General features: G+C 51.0%; 1 protein-coding gene across 2 annotated transcripts in view; it reads left to right on the forward strand.

Moving 5' to 3' along the window:
* Positions 1-13966, forward strand: part of taf6 (TAF6 RNA polymerase II, TATA box binding protein (TBP)-associated factor) — a 35506-nt gene extending 21540 nt beyond the window's left edge. For both annotated transcript variants that reach the window (XM_059642593.1, XM_059642594.1), the window contains exons 13-16: positions 193-366; positions 8942-9136; positions 11806-12006; positions 12856-13966. In XM_059642593.1, the coding sequence (XP_059498576.1) occupies positions 193-366; positions 8942-9136; positions 11806-12006; positions 12856-13083 (798 nt within the window). In that variant the 3' untranslated portion in view covers positions 13084-13966. The remainder of the gene's footprint in view (positions 1-192; positions 367-8941; positions 9137-11805; positions 12007-12855) is intronic.
* The last annotated feature ends 4580 nt before the right edge of the window (positions 13967-18546 follow it).

Genomic DNA, 18546 nt, shown 5'->3' on the forward strand with positions numbered 1-18546 from the left:
GGAACCTTATGAGGCCTTTCAAGCTGTTATCTGGACTAGCTCTTTACAAGAACAGTGCGGTTAGATCACGTCTTCCCTTGTTCCTCTTCCCGCAGCTTTGCAAACAGTTCTTTTAGAGCATGCTTTTGGTCAGTTGTGAAGGTTTCAGCCTTTTGTTTATAAAGTTGCAACTATTTGCTTTCACTCTTTCAGAAACATTGCGCACCGGTAGTGGCGAAGATCCGATCTCCTCCTGACAACCAGGAGTCCTACAAGACCGACTACGGGTACCTGGGCCCCATTTTGTGTACCCACGTGGTGAAAGCCCGTGCCCAGGCTGCCATGCAGGCCCAGCAGGTGAACAGAACAACCCTAACCATCACCCAGGTGAGAAAACCACAGCAGCGCCAGCTTGTGTTTATCGAGCGCCTCTGACAGCACGGATTGGTAGGAAGGGGGTTACTCAGTTACTTCCACTTCTGTCTCCTTTCCCAGCCCCTGGGAGCCAATTCTTCAATCAGTGCAGGCCGCTCAGAGAGCGGGGAGCCCATCTCCTGCACTGTGCACCTTTTTGAGTCCATGTGCAGGCTGCGCTCCAGAGGCTTTACAATGGACGAAGCTGACACTGTTGGCGTTGCAGCACAGCTGGGACACTGTACTGCTCGGAGATGGTGACACACCCTCAGTTCAGGCATTAAATTGAGCCCATGCCAACCGTGGGGCAGGGGTTGCTGTGAGAAGCCCTGTGGCACGGTTTACCAGGACTCTTGATGCCAGTTTCCTGGCCAGTATCGATTTGAATCGGCACCACAAAAGCTGTCATTATCTCATTGCCGTTTGGGGCAAATCTCGCTGCCCACCTGTATCTCTCCAAGTGACCACCACTTACAGAAGTACTCAGAGGCGTAGAGTCCTGCAGCATGGCAACAGACCCTTCGGCCCAACCAGCCTGTGCCGACCATATTCCCAAACTAAACTGGCCCCGCCTGCCCGCTCCTGGCCCATATCCCTCCAAACCTTTCCTATTCATGTACTTATCCAAATATCTTTTAAATGTTGTAACTGTACCCATATCCACCACTTCCTCTGGAAGCTCATCCCACAAACGAACCACTCTGTGTGGAAAAAGATACCCTCATGTCTTTGTGAAATCTTTCTCGTCTCACCTTTAAAAATATGCCCCCTAATCTTGAAATCCCCCACCGAAGGGACACAGCCTTTGCTGTTCACCCTATCCATACCCCTCATGATTTTATAAACCTCTATAAGGTCACCCCTCAACCTCCTACGCTCCAGTGAAAAAAGATCCCAGCCTCTTCAGCCTCTCCTTTTTAACTCTAACCTTCCATTCCCAGCAACATCCCTGTAAATCTGTTCTGAACCCTTTGCAGTTTAATGCTATCCTTCCTGCAACTGGGCGAACAGAACTGGATGCAGCATTAAAGAACGAAGAACAAAGAAAATTACAGCACAGGAACAGGCCCTTCGGCCCTCCAAGCCTGTGCTAATCCTGATCCTCTATCTAAACCTATCACCAATTTTCCAAGGTTCTGTATCCCTCTGCTCCCTGCCCATTCATGGATCTGTTCAGATACGTTGTAAGTGATGCTATTGTGTCCGCCTCTTCCACCTCCGCTGGCAACATGTTCCAGGCACCCACCACCCTCTGTGTAAAGAACTTTCCATGCATATCTCCCTTAAACTTTCCTCCTCTCACTTTGAACTCATGACCCCTAGTAATTGAGTCCCCCACTCTGGGGGAAAATCTTTTTGCTATCCACCCTGTCTATACCCCTCATGATTTTGTAGGCCTCAATCAGGTCCCCCCTCAATCTCTGTCTTTCTAATGAAAATAATCCTAATCTACTCAACCTCTCTTCATAGCTAGCACCCTCCATACCAGGCAACATCCTGGTGAACCTCCTCTGCACCCTCTCCGAAGTATCCACATCCTTTTGGTAATGTGGCGACCAGAACTGTACACAGTACTCCAAATGTGACCAAACCAAAGTCCTATACAACTGTAACATGACCTGCCAACTCTTGTACTCAGTAACCGTCTGATGAATGAAAGCATACCGGATGCCTTCCTGACCACTCTATCGACCTGTGTTACCTTCAGGGTACAATGAACCTGAGCACCCAGATCTCTCTGTACATCAGTTTTCCCCTGGGAAAAATGGGCTTTTCCATTTACCATATAGTTCGCTCTTGAATTGGATCTTCCAAAAGGCATCCCCTCGCATTTGCCTGGGTTGATCTCCATCTGCCATTTCTCCATCCAGCTCTCCAATTTATCTCTATTCTGCTGCATTCTCCGACAGTCCCCTTCACTGTCTGCTAGTCCACCAATCTTAGTGAGATCTGCAAACTTGCTAATCTGACCGTCTGTAACTTCCTTCAGATCATTTATGTACAGCACGAACAACAGTGGTCTGAACACGGATCCCTGAGGAACACCACTGGTCACAGCTCTCCATTTTGAGAAACTCCCTTCCACTACAACTCTGTCTCCTGTTGCTCAGCCAGTTCTCTATCCATCTAGCTAGTACATCCTGAACCTCATGCAACTTCACTTTTGCCATCAGCCTACCATGAAGAACCTTATCAAACACCTTACTGAAGTCCATGTATATGACGTCCACAGCTCTTCCCCTCATCTATCAACTTTGCCACTTGCTCAAAGAATTCTATCAAGTTGGTAAGACATGACCTTCCCTGCACTAAACCATGCTGCCTATCACTAAAAATCCCATTTTCTTCCAAATGTAAATAGATCCTATCCCTCAGTATCTTCTCCAGCAGGTTCCCCACCACTGATGTCAGGCTCACTGGTCAATAATTACCTGGATTATCCTTGCTATCCTTCTTAAACAAAGGGAACAACATTAGCAATTCTCCAGTCCTCTAGGACCTCAACAGTGCTCAAGGATGCTGCAAAGATATCTGTTAAGGCCCCAGCTATTTCCTCTCTCGCTTCCCTCAGTAACCTGGGATAGATCCCATCCGGACCTGGGGACTTGTCCACCCTAATGCCTTTTAGACTACCCAGTACTTCTCCCCTCCTTATGCCAACTTGACCTAGGGTAATCAAACGTATATCCCTCACCTCAACATCCGTCATGTCCCTCTCCTGGGTGAATACCAACGCAAAGTACTCATTAAGAATCTGACTCATTTTCTCTGACTCCTCACATAACTTCCCTCCTTTGTCCTTGAGTGGGCCAACGCTTTCTCTAGTTACCCTCTTGCTCCTTATGTATGAATGAAAGGTTTTGGGGTTTTCCTTAACCCTGTTTGCTAAAGATATTTCATGACCCCTTTTAGCCCTCTTAATTTCTCGTTTCATATTGGTTCTACTTTCCCAATATTCTTCCAAAGCTTCATCTGTTTTCAGTCGCCTAGGCCTTATGTATGCCTCCTTTTTCCTCTTTGCTCGTCTCACAATTCCACCTGTCCTCCATGGTTCCTTAATCTTGCCCTTTCTATCCCTCAGGGGGACAAGTCTGCCCTGCATGCTATTCAACCTCTCTTTAAAAGCCTCCCACATATCAAATGTGGATTTACCTTCAAACAGTTTCTCCCATTCCTCAGATCCTGCCAAATTTTGCTATAGTTGGCCTTCCCCCAATTTAGCACTCTTTCTTTAGGACCACTCTCATCTTTGTCCATTAGTATTGTAAAATTTAATGGAATTGTGATCACTATTCCCAAAGTAATCCCCAACTGAAACTTCAACCACATGGCCGGGGTCATTCCCTAACACCAGGCCCATTTTGGCCCCTTTTCGAGTTGGACTATTTACATACTGCTCTAGAAAACCCTCCTGGATGCTCCTTACAAATTCTGCTCCATCTAAACCCCTAACACGAAGTGAATCCCAGTCAACGTTGGGAAAATTAAAATCTCCCATCATCACCACTCTGTTGCTCCTACACTTTTCCATAATCTGTTTACATATTTGTACCTCTATCTCACGCTCGCTGTTGGGAGGCCCCAACATTGTTACTACACCCTTCCTATTTCTGAGCTCTGTCCATATTGCCTCACTGCTCAAGTCCTCCATAGTACCCTCCTTCAGCACTGCTGTGAATATCCTCTTTGACCAGTAATGCAACTCCTCCATCCCTTTTACCTCCCTCTCTATCCTGCCTGAAGCACCTGTATCCTGGGATATTTACTTTCCAATCATGCCCTTCCCTCAACCAAGTCTCAGTAATAGCAATAACATCATACTCCCAGTGCTAATCCAAGCCCTAAGTTCACCTGCCTTACCTATTACACTTCTCGCATTCAAACGCATGCACCTCAGAGCACCTGTCCCTTTGCGTTCATCATCTGCTCTCTGCCTCCTCTTCCCCTTAGTCACACTGACTTCATTATCTAGTTCCTTATAGGCTTTAGTCACTACCTCCCTACTGTCCACTAGCAACCTCATTTGGTTCCCATGCCCCTGCTGCATTAGTTTAAACCCTCCCCCACAGCGTTAGCAAAAGCATCCCCTCGGACATTGGTTTCAGTCTGGTTCAGGTGTAGACCGTCCGATTTGTAATGGTCCTACCTCTCCCAGAACCGGTCCCAATGTCCCAAAAGTCTGAACCCCTCCCTCCTGCACCATCTCTCAATCCACTCATTTATCCTGCCCATTCTTTCCATTTCTGCTGTGACTAGCACGTGGCAGTGATAGCAATCCTGGGATTACTACCAACAGTATCCATAACGGAATAGTATCAGAGATAATGGGAACTGCAGATGCTGGAGACTCCAAGACAACAAAATGTGAGGCTGGATGAACACAGCAGGCCAAGCAGCATCTCAGGAGCACAAAAGCTGACGTTTCGGGCCTAGACCCTTCATCAGAGAGGGGGATGGGGAGAGGGAACTGGAATAAATAGGGAGAGAGGGGGAGGCGGACCGAAGATGGAGAGCAAAGAAGATAGGTGGAGAGGGTGTAGGTGGGGAGGTAGGGAGGGGATAGGTCAGTCCAGGGAAGACGGACAGGTCAAGGAGGTGGGATGAGGTTAGTAGGTAGCTGGGGGTGCGGCTGGGGGTGGGAGGAAGGGATGGGTGAGAGGAAGAACCGGTTAGGGAGGCAGAGACAGGTTGGACTGGTTTTGGGATGCAGTGGGTGGGGGGGAAGAGCTGGGCTGGTTGTGTGGTGCAGTGGGGGGAGGGGATGAACTGGGCTGGTTTAGGGATGCAGTGGGGGAAGGGGAGATTTTGAAACTGGTGAAGTCCACATTGATACCATATGGCTGCAGGGTTCCCAGGCGGAATATGAGTTGCTGTTCCTGCAACCTTCGGGTGGCATCATTGTGGCAGTGCAGGAGGCCCATGATGGACATGTCATCAAGAGAATGGGAGGGGGAGTGGAAATGGTTTGCGACTGGGAGGTGCAGTTGTTTGTTGCGAACTGAGCGGAGGTGTTCTGCAAAGCGGTCCCCAAGCCTCCGCTTGGTTTCCCCAATGTAGAGAAAGCCGCACCGGGTACAGTGGATGCAGTATACCACATTGGCAGATGTGCAGGTGAACCTCTGCTTAATGTGGAATGTCATCTTGGGGCCTGGGATGGGGGTGAGGGAGGAGGTGTGGGGACAAGTGTAGCATTTCCTGCGGTTGCAGGGGAAGGTGCCGGGTGTGGTGGGGTTGGAGGGCAGTGTGGAGCGAACAAGGGAGTCACGGAGAGAGTGGTCTCTCCGGAAAGCAGACAGGGGTGGGGATGGAAAAATGTCTTGGGTGGTGGGGTCGGATTGTAAATGGCGGAAGTGTCGGAGGATAATGCGTTGTATCCGGAGGTTGGTAGGGTGGTGTGTGAGAACGAGGGGGATCCTCTTGGGGCGGTTGTGGCGGGGGCGGGGTGTGAGGGATGTGTCGCGGGAAATGCGGGAGACGCGGTCAAGGGCGTTCTCAATCACCGTGGGGGGGAAGTTGCGGTCCTTAAAGAACTTGGACATCTGGGATGTGCGGGAGTGGAATGTCTTATCGTGGGAGCAGATGCGGCGGAGGCGGAGGAATTGGGAATAGGGGATGGAGTTTTTGCAGGAGGGTGGGTGGGAGGAGGTGTATTCTAGTTCTTTAAGGACCGCAACTTCCCCCCCACGGTGATTGAGAACGCCCTTGACCGCGTCTCCCGCATTTCCCGCGACACATCCCTCACACCCCGCCCCCGCCACAACCGCCCCAAGAGGATCCCCCTCGTTAAAAACCCACTTCCTACAGACTAAGGGGGTGGCCATGGGCACCCGCATGGGCCCCAGCTATGCCTGCCTCTTTGTAGGTTACGTGGAACAGTCCATCTTCCGCACCTACACAGGCCCCAAACCCCACCTCTTCCTCCGGTACATTGATGACTGTATCGGCGCCGCCTCTTGCTCCCCAGAGGAGCTCGAACAGTTCATCCACTTCACCAACACCTTCCACCCCAACCTTCAGTTCACCTGGGCCATCTCCAGCACATCCCTCACCTTCCTGGACCTCTCAGTCTCCATCTCAGGCAACCAGCTTGTAACTGATGTCCATTTCAAGCCCACCGACTCCCACAGCTACCTAGAATACACCTCCTCCCACCCACCCTCCTGCAAAAACTCCATCCCCTATTCCCAATTCCTCCGCCTCCGCCGCATCTGCTCCCACGATAAGACATTCCACTCCCGCACATCCCAGATGTCCAAGTTCTTTAAGGACCGCAACTTCCCCCCCACGGTGATTGAGAACGCCCTTGACCGCGTCTCCCGCATTTCCCGCGACACATCCCTCACACCCCGCCCCCGCCACAACCGCCCCAAGAGGATCCCCCTCGTTCTCACACACCACCCTACCAACCTCCGGATACAACGCATTATCCTCCGACACTTCCGCCATTTACAATCCGACCCCACCACCCAAGACATTTTTCCATCCCCACCCCTGTCTGCTTTCCGGAGAGACCACTCTCTCCGTGACTCCCTTGTTCGCTCCACACTGCCCTCCAACCCCACCACACCCGGCACCTTCCCCTGCAACCGCAGGAAATGCTACACTTGTCCCCACACCTCCTCCCTCACCCCCATCCCAGGCCCCAAGATGACATTCCACATTAAGCAGAGGTTCACCTGCACATCTGCCAATGTGGTATACTGCATCCACTGTACCCGGTGCGGCTTTCTCTACATTGGGGAAACCAAGCGGAGGCTTGGGGACCGCTTTGCAGAACACCTCCGCTCAGTTCGCAACAAACAACTGCACCTCCCAGTCGCAAACCATTTCCACTCCCCCTCCCATTCTCTTGATGACATGTCCATCATGGGCCTCCTGCACTGCCACAATGATGCCACCCGAAGGTTGCAGGAACAGCAACTCATATTCCGCCTGGGAACCCTGCAGCCATATGGTATCAATGTGGACTTCACCAGTTTCAAAATCTCCCCTTCCCCCACTGCATCCCTAAACCAGCCCAGTTCATCCCCTCCCCCCACTGCACCACACAACCAGCCCAGCTCTTCCCCCCCCACCCACTGCATCCCAAAACCAGTCCAACCTGTCTCTGCCTCCCTAACCGGTTCTTCCTCTCACCCATCCCTTCCTCCCACCCCCAGCCGCACCCCCAGCTACCTACTAACCTCATCCCACCTCCTTGACCTGTCCGTCTTCCCTGGACTGACCTATCCCCTCCCTACCTCCCCACCTACACCCTCTCCACCTATCTTCTTTGCTCTCCATCTTCGGTCCGCCTCCCCCTCTCTCCCTATTTATTCCAGTTCCCTCCCCCCATCCCCCTCTCTGATGAAGGGTCTAGGCCCGAAACGTCAGCTTTTGTGCTCCTGAGATGCTGCTTGGCCTGCTGTGTTCATCCAGCCTCACATTTTGTTGTCCATAACGGAATATCTGTTTTGGAGGGAGATGACCGCAGGGGACACCTGCACTTGCCTTCCTGCGCCTTTTGGTCACCCATTCCCTTTCTCCCTCAGCCATCCTAATCTGCGGTGTGACTCATTTGCTAAACATGCTATCCACGACCCCCTCAGCATCGCGTATGCTCCAAAGTGAGTCCATCCGCAGCTCCAGAAGAGCCGTCATGCGGTCTAACAAGAGCTAACACTTCCTGCACGTGAAGGAGTCGGGGACATCAGCTGCGTCCCTGAGCTCTCGCATTGAGTGAGAGGAGCCTAACAGGTCTGGGATCTCCTGCCACTTTTACTCTTCCAGTTTTCCAGAACCTCAACATGACGTCCGAACTCCCGTACTGAGGTCTGAACAATGAGGGCAAGTGTGCCAAATGGCACCTTAACCACTCTGTCTTGTGTGTGATTCCAACTTCAAAGAATTTGTACCTGAACCCCGAGGGCTTTCTATTCTGCAACACTACACAAGGCCCTCCTTTTTATTGCAGAAGCCTTATGCTTGTTTATTTTTACCAAAATGCAGTACCTCACATTTTTCCAAATTAGACTGTCTGCTACTCTTCAGCCCATTGACTGGCTGTGAAGGCTTGAGACACTATATTAATAGAGACACTATATTTGCAGGTGCTATATCAACGCAAGTCATTTTTGTCATGCAGGAGTGTTGAGGCGAACAGAGAATGCACTTCATCCTGTTTATTGTGGCTGGTTTAATTTTATTTCTGCTGAATGGGAATACGTTTTAAGTGAATCTACTCGGATGAAGGATATTCACCTGTGCTTTTCTTTCCCAGAAAAGAGTCGAGCTGGTAGCTATAAAATAATCTCGCTGTTAATGCAAGATGTTTAATGGGGCATACTTTGATGTGAAGGAGTTTCACAATCTGTGGTAACTATTTAATCACGCCTGGCCTTGTGAAGCAGTGAGTAGATATTAAAAGCGGGGAGGGGCACATTACATAACCAGACGCTTCACAATGATTAGGGGAGGGGTGGGGGTGTGCAGGTTTTGAGGAGGCCTTCGGTCGAGGGCACTGCTGTATTTTTGACCTGGAGGTGTGTTTTTTCTTTTTTGGTTGCAGCCTCGGCCCACGCTGACAATATCGCAGTCCCCACAAACGTCGCGGGCCCCCAGTATCATCAAAGTGCCCAGCTCCATCACGCTGCCCATGCAGACCCTGGTCTCTGCCCGGCCGTCCACTCCAACTCAGCCCTCCCCCCCGGCAACCAAGTTCATCATGATGTCTTCGGCGTCGGGCTCCTCCAGCACGCAGCAGGTAGGTGGGCCCACCCCCTGCCCCTCACTGCCCACGGGCGATGGTTGGGGGGGGAGGGGGCTCGGCTCAGAAATGGCGAGCGGCTTTCTGGGTTGCAAAGGGGTAACAGCAAAGTCATTTCCAACGGGGATGGGAATTGGGGAACCAGTGGTGTTCCATTGGATCAGGGCATCTTGGTGCTTCAGTGGTCAGCCTCATTGGGCACCCTTGGGCAACTGTATGGAGTTTGCACATTCTCCCTGTATCTGCGTGGGTCTCCTACCAGTGCTCTGGTTTCCTCCCACAGTCCAAAGATGCGCAGGTTTGGGTGGATTGGTCGTGCTAAATTGTCCCGTAGTGCCCAGGGATGTGCGGGTTAGGGTGGATTGGCCGTGCTAAATTGTCCTGTAGTGCCCAGGGATGTGCAGGTTAGGGTGGATTGGCCGTGCTAAATTGTCCCGTAGTGCCCAGGGATGTGCGGGTTAGGGTGCGTTGGCCCTGTTAAATTGTCCCGTAGTGCCCAGGGATGTGCGGGTTAGGGTGGATTGGCCGTGCTAAATTGTCCTGTAGTGCCCAGGGATGTGCAGGTTAGGGTGGATTGGCCGTGCTAAATTGTCCCGTAGTGCCCAGGGATGTGCGGGTTAGGGTGGGTTGGCCGTGCTAAATTGTCCTGTAGTGCCCAGGGATGTGCGGGTTAGGGGTGGATTGGCCGTGCTAAATTGTCCCGTAGTGCCCAGGGATGTGCGGGTTAGGGTGGATTGGCCGTGCTAAATTATCCCATAGTGCCCAGGGATGTGCGGGTTAGGGTGGATTGGCTGTGCTAAATTGTCCCGTAGTGCCCAGGGATGTGCGGGTTAGGGTGGATTGGCCGTGCTAAATTATCCCATAGTGCCCAGGGATGTGCGGGTTAGGGTGGGTTGGCCGTGCTAAATTGTCCCATAGTGCCCAGGGATGTGCGGGTTAGGGTGGATTGGCCGTGCTAAATTGTCCCGTAGTGCCCAGGGATGTGTGGGTTAGGGTGGATTGGCCGTGCTAAATTGTCCCGTAGTGCCCAGGTGCATTAGCCGTCAAAAATGGACGGTTACAGAGATAGGATAGTGGGGGTGGGATGCTCTAGAAAAGCCTTGGTTATACCATCTCGGAGCCCTAACCTGCAGCGCCGGCCTCTCTTTGTGTTGGAGATGTTTATAAAGTCCTGCAACAGGATCAGAATGTGTCCCAGAAACAAACTGGCTGGGTTTACTCATCAGCTGTATCTGATACGTCTTGGGGCCCGTGTTCTCTCAAACAGTCGGGAAACCGGATGGTTTCTACGACTCTGAAAGGGTTCACCGGCAAATTGTTTCCGCTTCTGGGGTAGCGCAGAACCAGGCATCGTTAATAAAAGAGTTCAGTCGCTCACCCAATCCGAAAACCAGGAGAATTTCTCTGCAGAGCGTGGGGAGAAGCTCACTGCCACGTGGGGGCCACTGAAAGTGATAGCAACTTTGACATTTCACAGAACAAGTGGACAGACGCACGAGGGAGGAGGGAGATGCTGATGAGCCAGAATAATACAGGGTTGGGGCAAGTACGCACTGCTGAGACCCCGATGGGCTGAATGGCCTGTTCCGTGTTAGGGCAGGAGCTCGCCTTTCATTCCCTGTGACTGTCTCTGCCCGTTCAGTTGGACCCCAGCTCACCTTTTTGATTTGATTTGTTATTGTCACATGTACTGTCACATGACAGAGTGAGGAAGTGTTACAGCTGCAGAGGAGGTGGCACAGAGAGCGAGACCGACATTAAACTTAAAAATTTGAACCTCCTTGGTTCTCGGGGAAATGACGTGGGAGGACTGTCGGTCAACAAGTTATACTGAAGCCAAGGCTAGTGCTCTAGGCCTGCGGAAATGTTGGGAGGTATTACGGAACTGCCGAGAATCCGAGATATCCAGGTGTAGAGCTGGATGAGCACAGCAGGCCAAGCAGCATCAGAGGAGCAGGATTAAGGGTCTCGGCCCGAGTGTCAGCTTTTCTGCTCCTCTGATGCCGCTCGGCCTGCTGTGTTCCTCGAGCTCCACACCTTGTTATTCCGGGAAGTGTTGGGAAGGCTCAGCAGCTCTGGCAGCACGTGTGGAGAGAGAAATCAACTCTGATCCTTCCCCCAACAAATGAGCTACAGGGCAGTGAAATAGCGGCTAACCTTGTGGGAATTACGGGGAGGCTGTGAATGCTGCCCCTTGCTGTGACGCCACCCGCGATGCTTTTCTTTTTAGAGAACTAATGCTGCCAGTGTTGAGATAGATGCAAGCCCGACACTGTCACCCTGCATTGGTGACCTGCACCAGCTGCCACAGGGCCTGAGTTGTACCCCTCACAGCACCACTAGACCCTCAGTTGCACGAGGGGTAAATAGCAGCTCGGTCTCCGCTCCCCGCCACCGAAACAGCAACACTGGGAGCTAACGGTGTTGAATCTGCCTTCCCAAAGGCTGTAGCCCTGACTGACAGTGCAGCACTCTCTCCGAGTGAATCGGGGGGTGGTGGGGGGGGGGGGGGGGGGGCTGCGGTTGTGAAGCTGATTGAAGGTGGTATCCTCTCCCCAGCTGTGACGACTTGTACAGCATGCCGCGCGTATGATCACCTCCGCGTTCCCTGCACGGCTGTCTTATTAACGTTTGTTTGTGTGTGTGTGTGTGTCTGTGTGTTGCAGCCCAGACCCACCCTGACTATCTCCCAGAGCCCGCAGTCGTCTCAGCCCTCGACCAGCCCCAGCATCTTCAAGGTGCCCAGCTCTATCACACTGCCGATGCAGACTCTGCTAACCCGCCCGTCCACCCCGACCCAGTCGTCTCCGTCGCCGACCAACTACATCGTGATGTCCTCCAGCTCGACTTCCTCTAGCACTCAGCAGGTGAGCTGGTCTCTGTAACGGTGACGGACGTTATCAGTTAGTGTGTAACCCCCACCCCGTCTGGTTCATCCACCTCCCTCGGGTTGGGGGGGCCGGGGGTGGGAGCTGGTGGAGGAAACGAAATGCTGTCTGTGACTCCAGACCCACCAGGCACGACGCTCCGCTGCCCTGTGAAACCACTCGGTTGCCCCGAGGCCACTATTCCAGAAGCTGGCTCGCCACTTCGAGAGGGGACAGCTCGGGACAAAAAATAAAAGTCAGTGACATAGCAGCTTTTACGAATGACTTGAGAACCTGGGAGGTGATAGGCTGGTTCCAGGATTCTGACCCAGCGACACTTAAGGGACAGCCGATAGGTTTCCAAGTCGTGATGGGGAGGGGAACTCGCGGGTGTCGGAGGAGGGGGGTGCAGGTGGGCCTGGTGTTCCCAAGTATCTATCACCCTTATCCTTCTCAATGACCAGCTCTTTGGTTTACAAGATGGTGTTGGAAGAGTCTTGTTGAAGAGTCAGCAGTAGATGGTGCACAGATGGAATTCTGCTTTGCTTAACTGAGACCCCTGTTTGACACATAATCCTGCAGAAGTGCAGTAGGTCTGCTGAAAGCAACAAAGCTGACTTGAAACCGCTTCCCCTCTCCACAGATGCTGCCGAGCCAATGCCACTCTGATTCCTCTGTTACTGAGTTGAACATATTAAATAGAAACAAGAGGTAACAAGGCGCAGAGCTGGATGAACACAGCAGGCCGAGCAGCATCAGGGGAGCAGGAAGACTGACGTTTCGGGCTGAGACCCTTCATCAGAAAGAAATAAACCCGGTTTACCTTCTTGCATCCTTCCTTCCCCTCAGGTGATCACGTTGAGGACAACTCCGTGCGGGACAGGCAGTGTGTCACCTGTCACCACTACAGTCGCCAACATTCAGCCGATTGTCAAACTGGTCTCTACCTCTCAGACTGCGCCCAGCAGTACGGTGACTGGGAGCACCCAGAAGTACATCGTGGTCTCTCTGCCCTCAGCCTCGGAAAGCAAGGCCCAGTCCAGCAACAGCTCTTTACAGCAGCACTCACCGAAATGAGGGCCTTCTGGGGGTTGTGGGGTGTGGGCAGGGGAAGCAAGGAATGGTGTACCTAACGTAGCAGGCTCTCCTGTTTGTCTGTTCCCTGCTCGCGGCACCTTCTTTCTCTCCCTCCTTCTCCCACAGCACCAGCTGAGGAGCAGCAACATAGATGGGGGTCGCAGTGTGAGGGAGTCTCTGAGCTGTGTGCGGATCAGGGCCCACACCAGAAGGCGGGTGTGTGTGTAGCTCTGGCTGTGTGTGTGTGTGTATAGCTCTGGCTGTGTGTGTGTGTGTGTATAGCTCTGGCTGTGTGTGTGTGTGTAGCTCTGGCTGTGTGTAGCTGTGTGTTTGTAGCCTTGGCTGTTGTGTTTACGTGTGTAGCTCTGGCTGTGTGTGTGTGTGTGTAGCTGTGTGTTTGTGTGTAGCTCTGGCTGTGTGTGTGTGTGTGTAGCTCTGGCTGTGTGTGTGTGTGTGTAGCTCTGGCTGTGTGTGTGTGTGTGTGTGTGTGTGTGTAGCTCTGGCTGTGTGTGTGTGTGTGTAGCTCTGGCTGTGTGTGTGTGTGTGTGGCTCTGGCTGTGTGTGTGTGTGTGCATGTGGCAGGAGGTATGGGTTTGGAGGTTGTGTGTGGTGTGGCTGATGTCTGGGAGATTATCTCCAGCAGCCCTGATTGGCAGTGACTGATCCCCCTACACTGAGATGTACACAGAGTAGGGCCAGGGGAAAGGGGCCGTGAGGGGTGGGTTTGGCTGACAGTGCCACCTGCCAAAGTGTGGTACACCTCTTGTAAATACTGACACAGAAACTCAGGCCATTGGCTAGTTACCCCTCCCTTTGCCCGAATCACGCACATGTTAGTCGTGATTTTTTTTTGTAAGAATAAATTTCATTTCGTCAAATTGTTCTTAACTGAAGCGTTAATGTTCACTGTGATGTTTGCAGGCCCTGTGGTCCATGTGACTATTGCCTGGCACTGTTTTGAGATTGGCTTCTGACTTTGTGCCACTCTAACTGAGGAGGCTGAGGCAAGCCCCATATGACCAGTCACTGCTTGCTAAGCATTTCTGTATTACCTGATGTGCCACCTGAGGATACTGACTGATTGGCCAAAACATCTGACAGAGACCACCTTATGGAGTATTACAATTGTCTGGTCCAGGGAATGGGCATTTGAAGGTAGGTGGGGGTTCTGGGGAGAGAGAGAGAGAGAGACTCAGGCAGGTTGAGAGAGAAAATTTTTGGAGCTGAGGGCTCAGCTGGATAAGGCCAGGAAAATGGGGAAGGCTTGCAAAAGCTCTGAATTCACATGGCGCCAGAGAATAAGGTGACTCTGAGGCCAGGAAGGACTTTGTACTATTCAGAGAGAGGGTTCAGAAGAGTTATACCCAGGATGTTGTTGCTAGGGTTAGAGGGGTTAAGTTACAGGGAGAGGCTGGGACTTGCGGTAGCGTAGGGGATGGATGAATCACCTATCGTGAGGGGTACAGATAGGGTGAACAGCACCTGGGGTGTGGGATTTCAAGACTGGAGGGCATGGTTTTAAGGTGAAAGATCTAAAAACGACATGAGGAACAACTTTTGTACACAGAGTGGTTCATGTCTGGAGTGAATGTCCAGAGCAAGTGGTGGGTGTGGGTACAGTGACAACATTTAAAAGACATTTGGATAAGTACATGAATAGGAAAGGTTTGGAGGGATGTGGGCCAGGAGCAGGCAGGAGGGACTAGTTTAGTTTGGGATCATGGTCGGCATGGACTTGAGGGTCTGTTTCTCTGCTGTAGGACAGTATCAGGTAAATAGCTAGGATTTTCACTAGGATTGGGGCATGAGGAGCCATTTTTAAGGTGAGGAGAAAGATTTATAAAGTACTTGAGGGGGCAACTATGGCGGATGCAGGTACACTTACAACATTTCAAAGACATTTGGACAGGGACGTGAATGGGTGAGGTTCAGAGGGATACGGGCCAAGCACAGGCAAGTGGGGCTGGCTTAGCTTGGGAAACCAGGTTGGCATGGACTGTCAGAGCCGAAGGGTCTGTTTCTGTTGTGTGTGACTCTCCTGCCCTGCCTTCTCACCCAGAAATTTCAGTTCTCTCCAGTCAAAATGTGTGTTTGGGGGAGAGAAGGGCTGTTGGTTGGTATGTAGCAAGGACAAAAAGCAGGGTCAGTGCAGTGTTTGGTGTTGAGGAGAGTTGTTCTGAGATCTACTGGAGAGGCTTTAGCACAAATCAAGAAACAAGGGTGGTCACAGAGGAGGTTTGGAACATGAGATGTTTGAAATATCACATTCACTAAGATCTGATTGCATCTTCATCCTGATGTTACTGTTGTCGAACATACCATGCCCATTGACTCCCTCAATAAGTTGAGAGTCAAGGGGACTGACCCTCCCCATGTGGTTTCACCCCTATGCCTGCAGTATAGCTTCCATTCTTTTCATGTTGATTCCCCAACATCGAGTGAAAACTTTCCAGTTGCCTTCCTAATCGTTTGCTGTCAATTGCATGCTCATTTTTTTTTGTCGTTCCTGTAACGGATCCCGCCACGCTATGGAGTTCCTCAAAATCTCTCCATTTTGAATGATGTGTTTTATTCTTCGAACCAAAATAGACAAGTTCCACACACCTACCAATGCAATCCAAATGTTTGCTCATCCAGTCCCCAGGCCTGTCCTTTCGGAAATTTCCAGTGTAAGAACTGGGAGAGTATGCCATTCAGCCCTTTGAACTTCACTTCCCTGCCTGGTCCTTTCAAACCAAGAAATGATCTTCTTTTAAGTTTACTCCATGTTCCTACCAACTTCTGGGGCAGCGAATTCCTCAGAACCGGGAACCCCTTTTGAGAGTAGATTGTTTCCCCCCTCATCTCTGTTTTAACACTGCCACCCCTTAAAGCTACAACCTCTCATTCTAGATTTGTCCCGCGTGAGTAAATGTCCTCTGTCAGTCTACTTTCGCCAGTCAGCATCTTAACAGACCTCAGTTCGATCTCCCATGCTCCTGAACATGAGATTACTGGCCAAAACTGCTCAATCTCTTTTCCCCCTAAGGCCAGATGGCCAACACTTTCCCTTCCTGCTCGAATTGGAGCTCCTGGCAAATTTACTTGCCATAGATTTGGTCTCTGCATTGAAATCTTTGGTGTCCTCTGCTTTCCATTAACCAACCCTCAATCCATGCTCAAGTATGACTTCCCAAACTCCTAAGACACCCTTGAAATGGTGCCTTATTAGAAGAAACAGGACCAGGACAATGAAGACAGAAGAGCTGAGATATACAAGGAGACTCTGCACGGACTCCAAGAGATGGAAGAGTTTGGGATCACAGGTGAGACTCCCATGCCACCGTTCCTATAACAGATTGGGTGCTTGGACCCAACAGCAATGAAACATGCACTTTATTGGTCAGTGCATTGAGTGTAGGAGTTGGGTCATGTTGAGGCTGTACAGGACATTGGTCAGGGCCACTATTGGAATACTGCATTCAGTCCTGGTCTCCCTGCTACAGGAAGGATGTTATGAAACTTTAAAAGCTTTCAGAAAAGATTTATAAGGAGGTTGGAGGGTTTGAGCTATAGGGAGAGGCTGAATAGGATGGGACGATTTTCCATGGAGCTGAGGGGTGACCCTATAGAGGTTTATAAAAGCATTAGGGGCATGGATAGGGTGAATAGACAAGGTCCTTTCCCCAGGGTGGGGGAGTCCCAAACTAGAGGTGAGAGGGGAAAGATTTAAAAGGGACCTGAGGGTCAACTTTATCACACTGAGGGTGGTCCGTGTATGGAATGAGCTGCCAGAGGAAGGGGTGGAGGCTGGTACAGTTACAGCATTTAAAAGGCATTTGGGAGAACATGAATAGGAAGGGTCTAGAGGGATTTGGGCCAAATGTTGGCAAATGGGACTGGATTAATTTAGGATATCCAGGTGGCATGGACATGTTGGACCAAAGGGTTTGTTTCCGAGTTGTATTCCTCCTATGACTATGAATACGGGTGTTAGGAATTGAATTGCTCAAGTTGCCTGCACACAAATGCCTACATTCTAACCAAATGAGTCAGTCACACAGATTAGCCTGAGGGTGATTGTCAATGCGAAGTTCTTAAGTGTGGCTAAATATTAAAACCCACGGTCTTACTCCACGCTAGCAAGGCGGCTATGTCACATTTCAGATGGCAGGGAGATAAATCAGAATCTCCATGAGAACTGGAAAACATTGGAGGAGACTTTACTCCCTGAGCAAACAAACCTGAAGCCTCTTTTCCTTTCTCATCGGTGACTGGGTGGCTTTGTTTATTCTTGTTAATGATTGTCACATTTGAGCTACCACAACTTGACTTCCTCAACCCATTGTGATTCCCAGAGCAATTTCCAACCTCCTCCCTTCCAAAACTTCTCCTCGTCTCTGTCTGAACCACTGGCTGTTGCTTCCGCTTGGTCCCGGACCAGTATCTGATGGGTGTGTAGGTATTTACACTTGCTCAAGGTATTTAGGTGTGCAAACAATCAGGTCTTTCAGAACCAGGGTGTGCCCTGTGCATCAGAGATAATGGGAACTGCAGATGCTGGAGAATCCAGGATAACAAAGTGTGGGGCTGGATGAACACAGCAGGCCAAGCAGTATCTTAGGGGCACAAACTCGTTTGTGCTCCTGAGATGCTGCTTGGCCTGCTGTGTTCATCCAGCCCCACGCTTTGTTATCTTGTGCCCTGTGCATTCCTACTGTGGGAGATAGCCCGAGATCTAGGTGCTGCACTGTTTCGGATTGACTGTCCAAATATCTCTTCCCTAAATGGCTCAAAAAACTTGCCTCTGAAACTCCTGGGCTCAAGCCCCTCTTCCCCAGCAACAGCAAAACATTTTGCAGTGCTCCCAACAGGACACTACATACCTACAGTTGCCACCTTTTTTGAAGGAGCATCAAGCAGGTTGAAGTGAAGGGTGCCACAGTCACTATTTCAATGAAAATAGTTGAGGGGGGAGGCTGAATAGGCCGGGGCTATTTTTCCCTGGAGCGTAAGATGCTGAGGGGTGACCTTATAGAGGTTTATAAAACCATGAGGGGTATGGATAGGGTGAATAGCCAATATCTTTTCCCCAGGATGGGGGAGTCCCAAACTAGAGGGGCACAGGTTTAAGGTGAGAAGGGAAAGATTTAAAAGGGACCGGAGGGGTAACGTTTTTACACAGAGGGTGATGCATGTATGGGATGAGCTGCCAGAGGAAGGGGTGGGGGCTGGTACAGTTCCAATTACATGGATGGGTCCATGAAGAGTTTAGAGGGATAGGTGCCAAATGGGACTAGATTAATTTGGGATATCTGGCCAGCATGGTCAAGTTGGACTGAAGGGTCTGTTTCCATGCTGTACAGCTCTGTAGTGTCTCCCCAACACCTTCTGAAGGGGCAGTTATGGACGGCAATAAATGCTGGGCCTCCACCCCACAAACAGATGAAACGAACATGTCAGTTCTTGAGGCGATATTGGCCG

Source organism: Stegostoma tigrinum, chromosome 45 (genome assembly GCF_030684315.1).
Source record: "Stegostoma tigrinum isolate sSteTig4 chromosome 45, sSteTig4.hap1, whole genome shotgun sequence".
In the NCBI taxonomy this organism is placed as follows: Eukaryota; Metazoa; Chordata; class Chondrichthyes; order Orectolobiformes; family Stegostomatidae; genus Stegostoma; species Stegostoma tigrinum.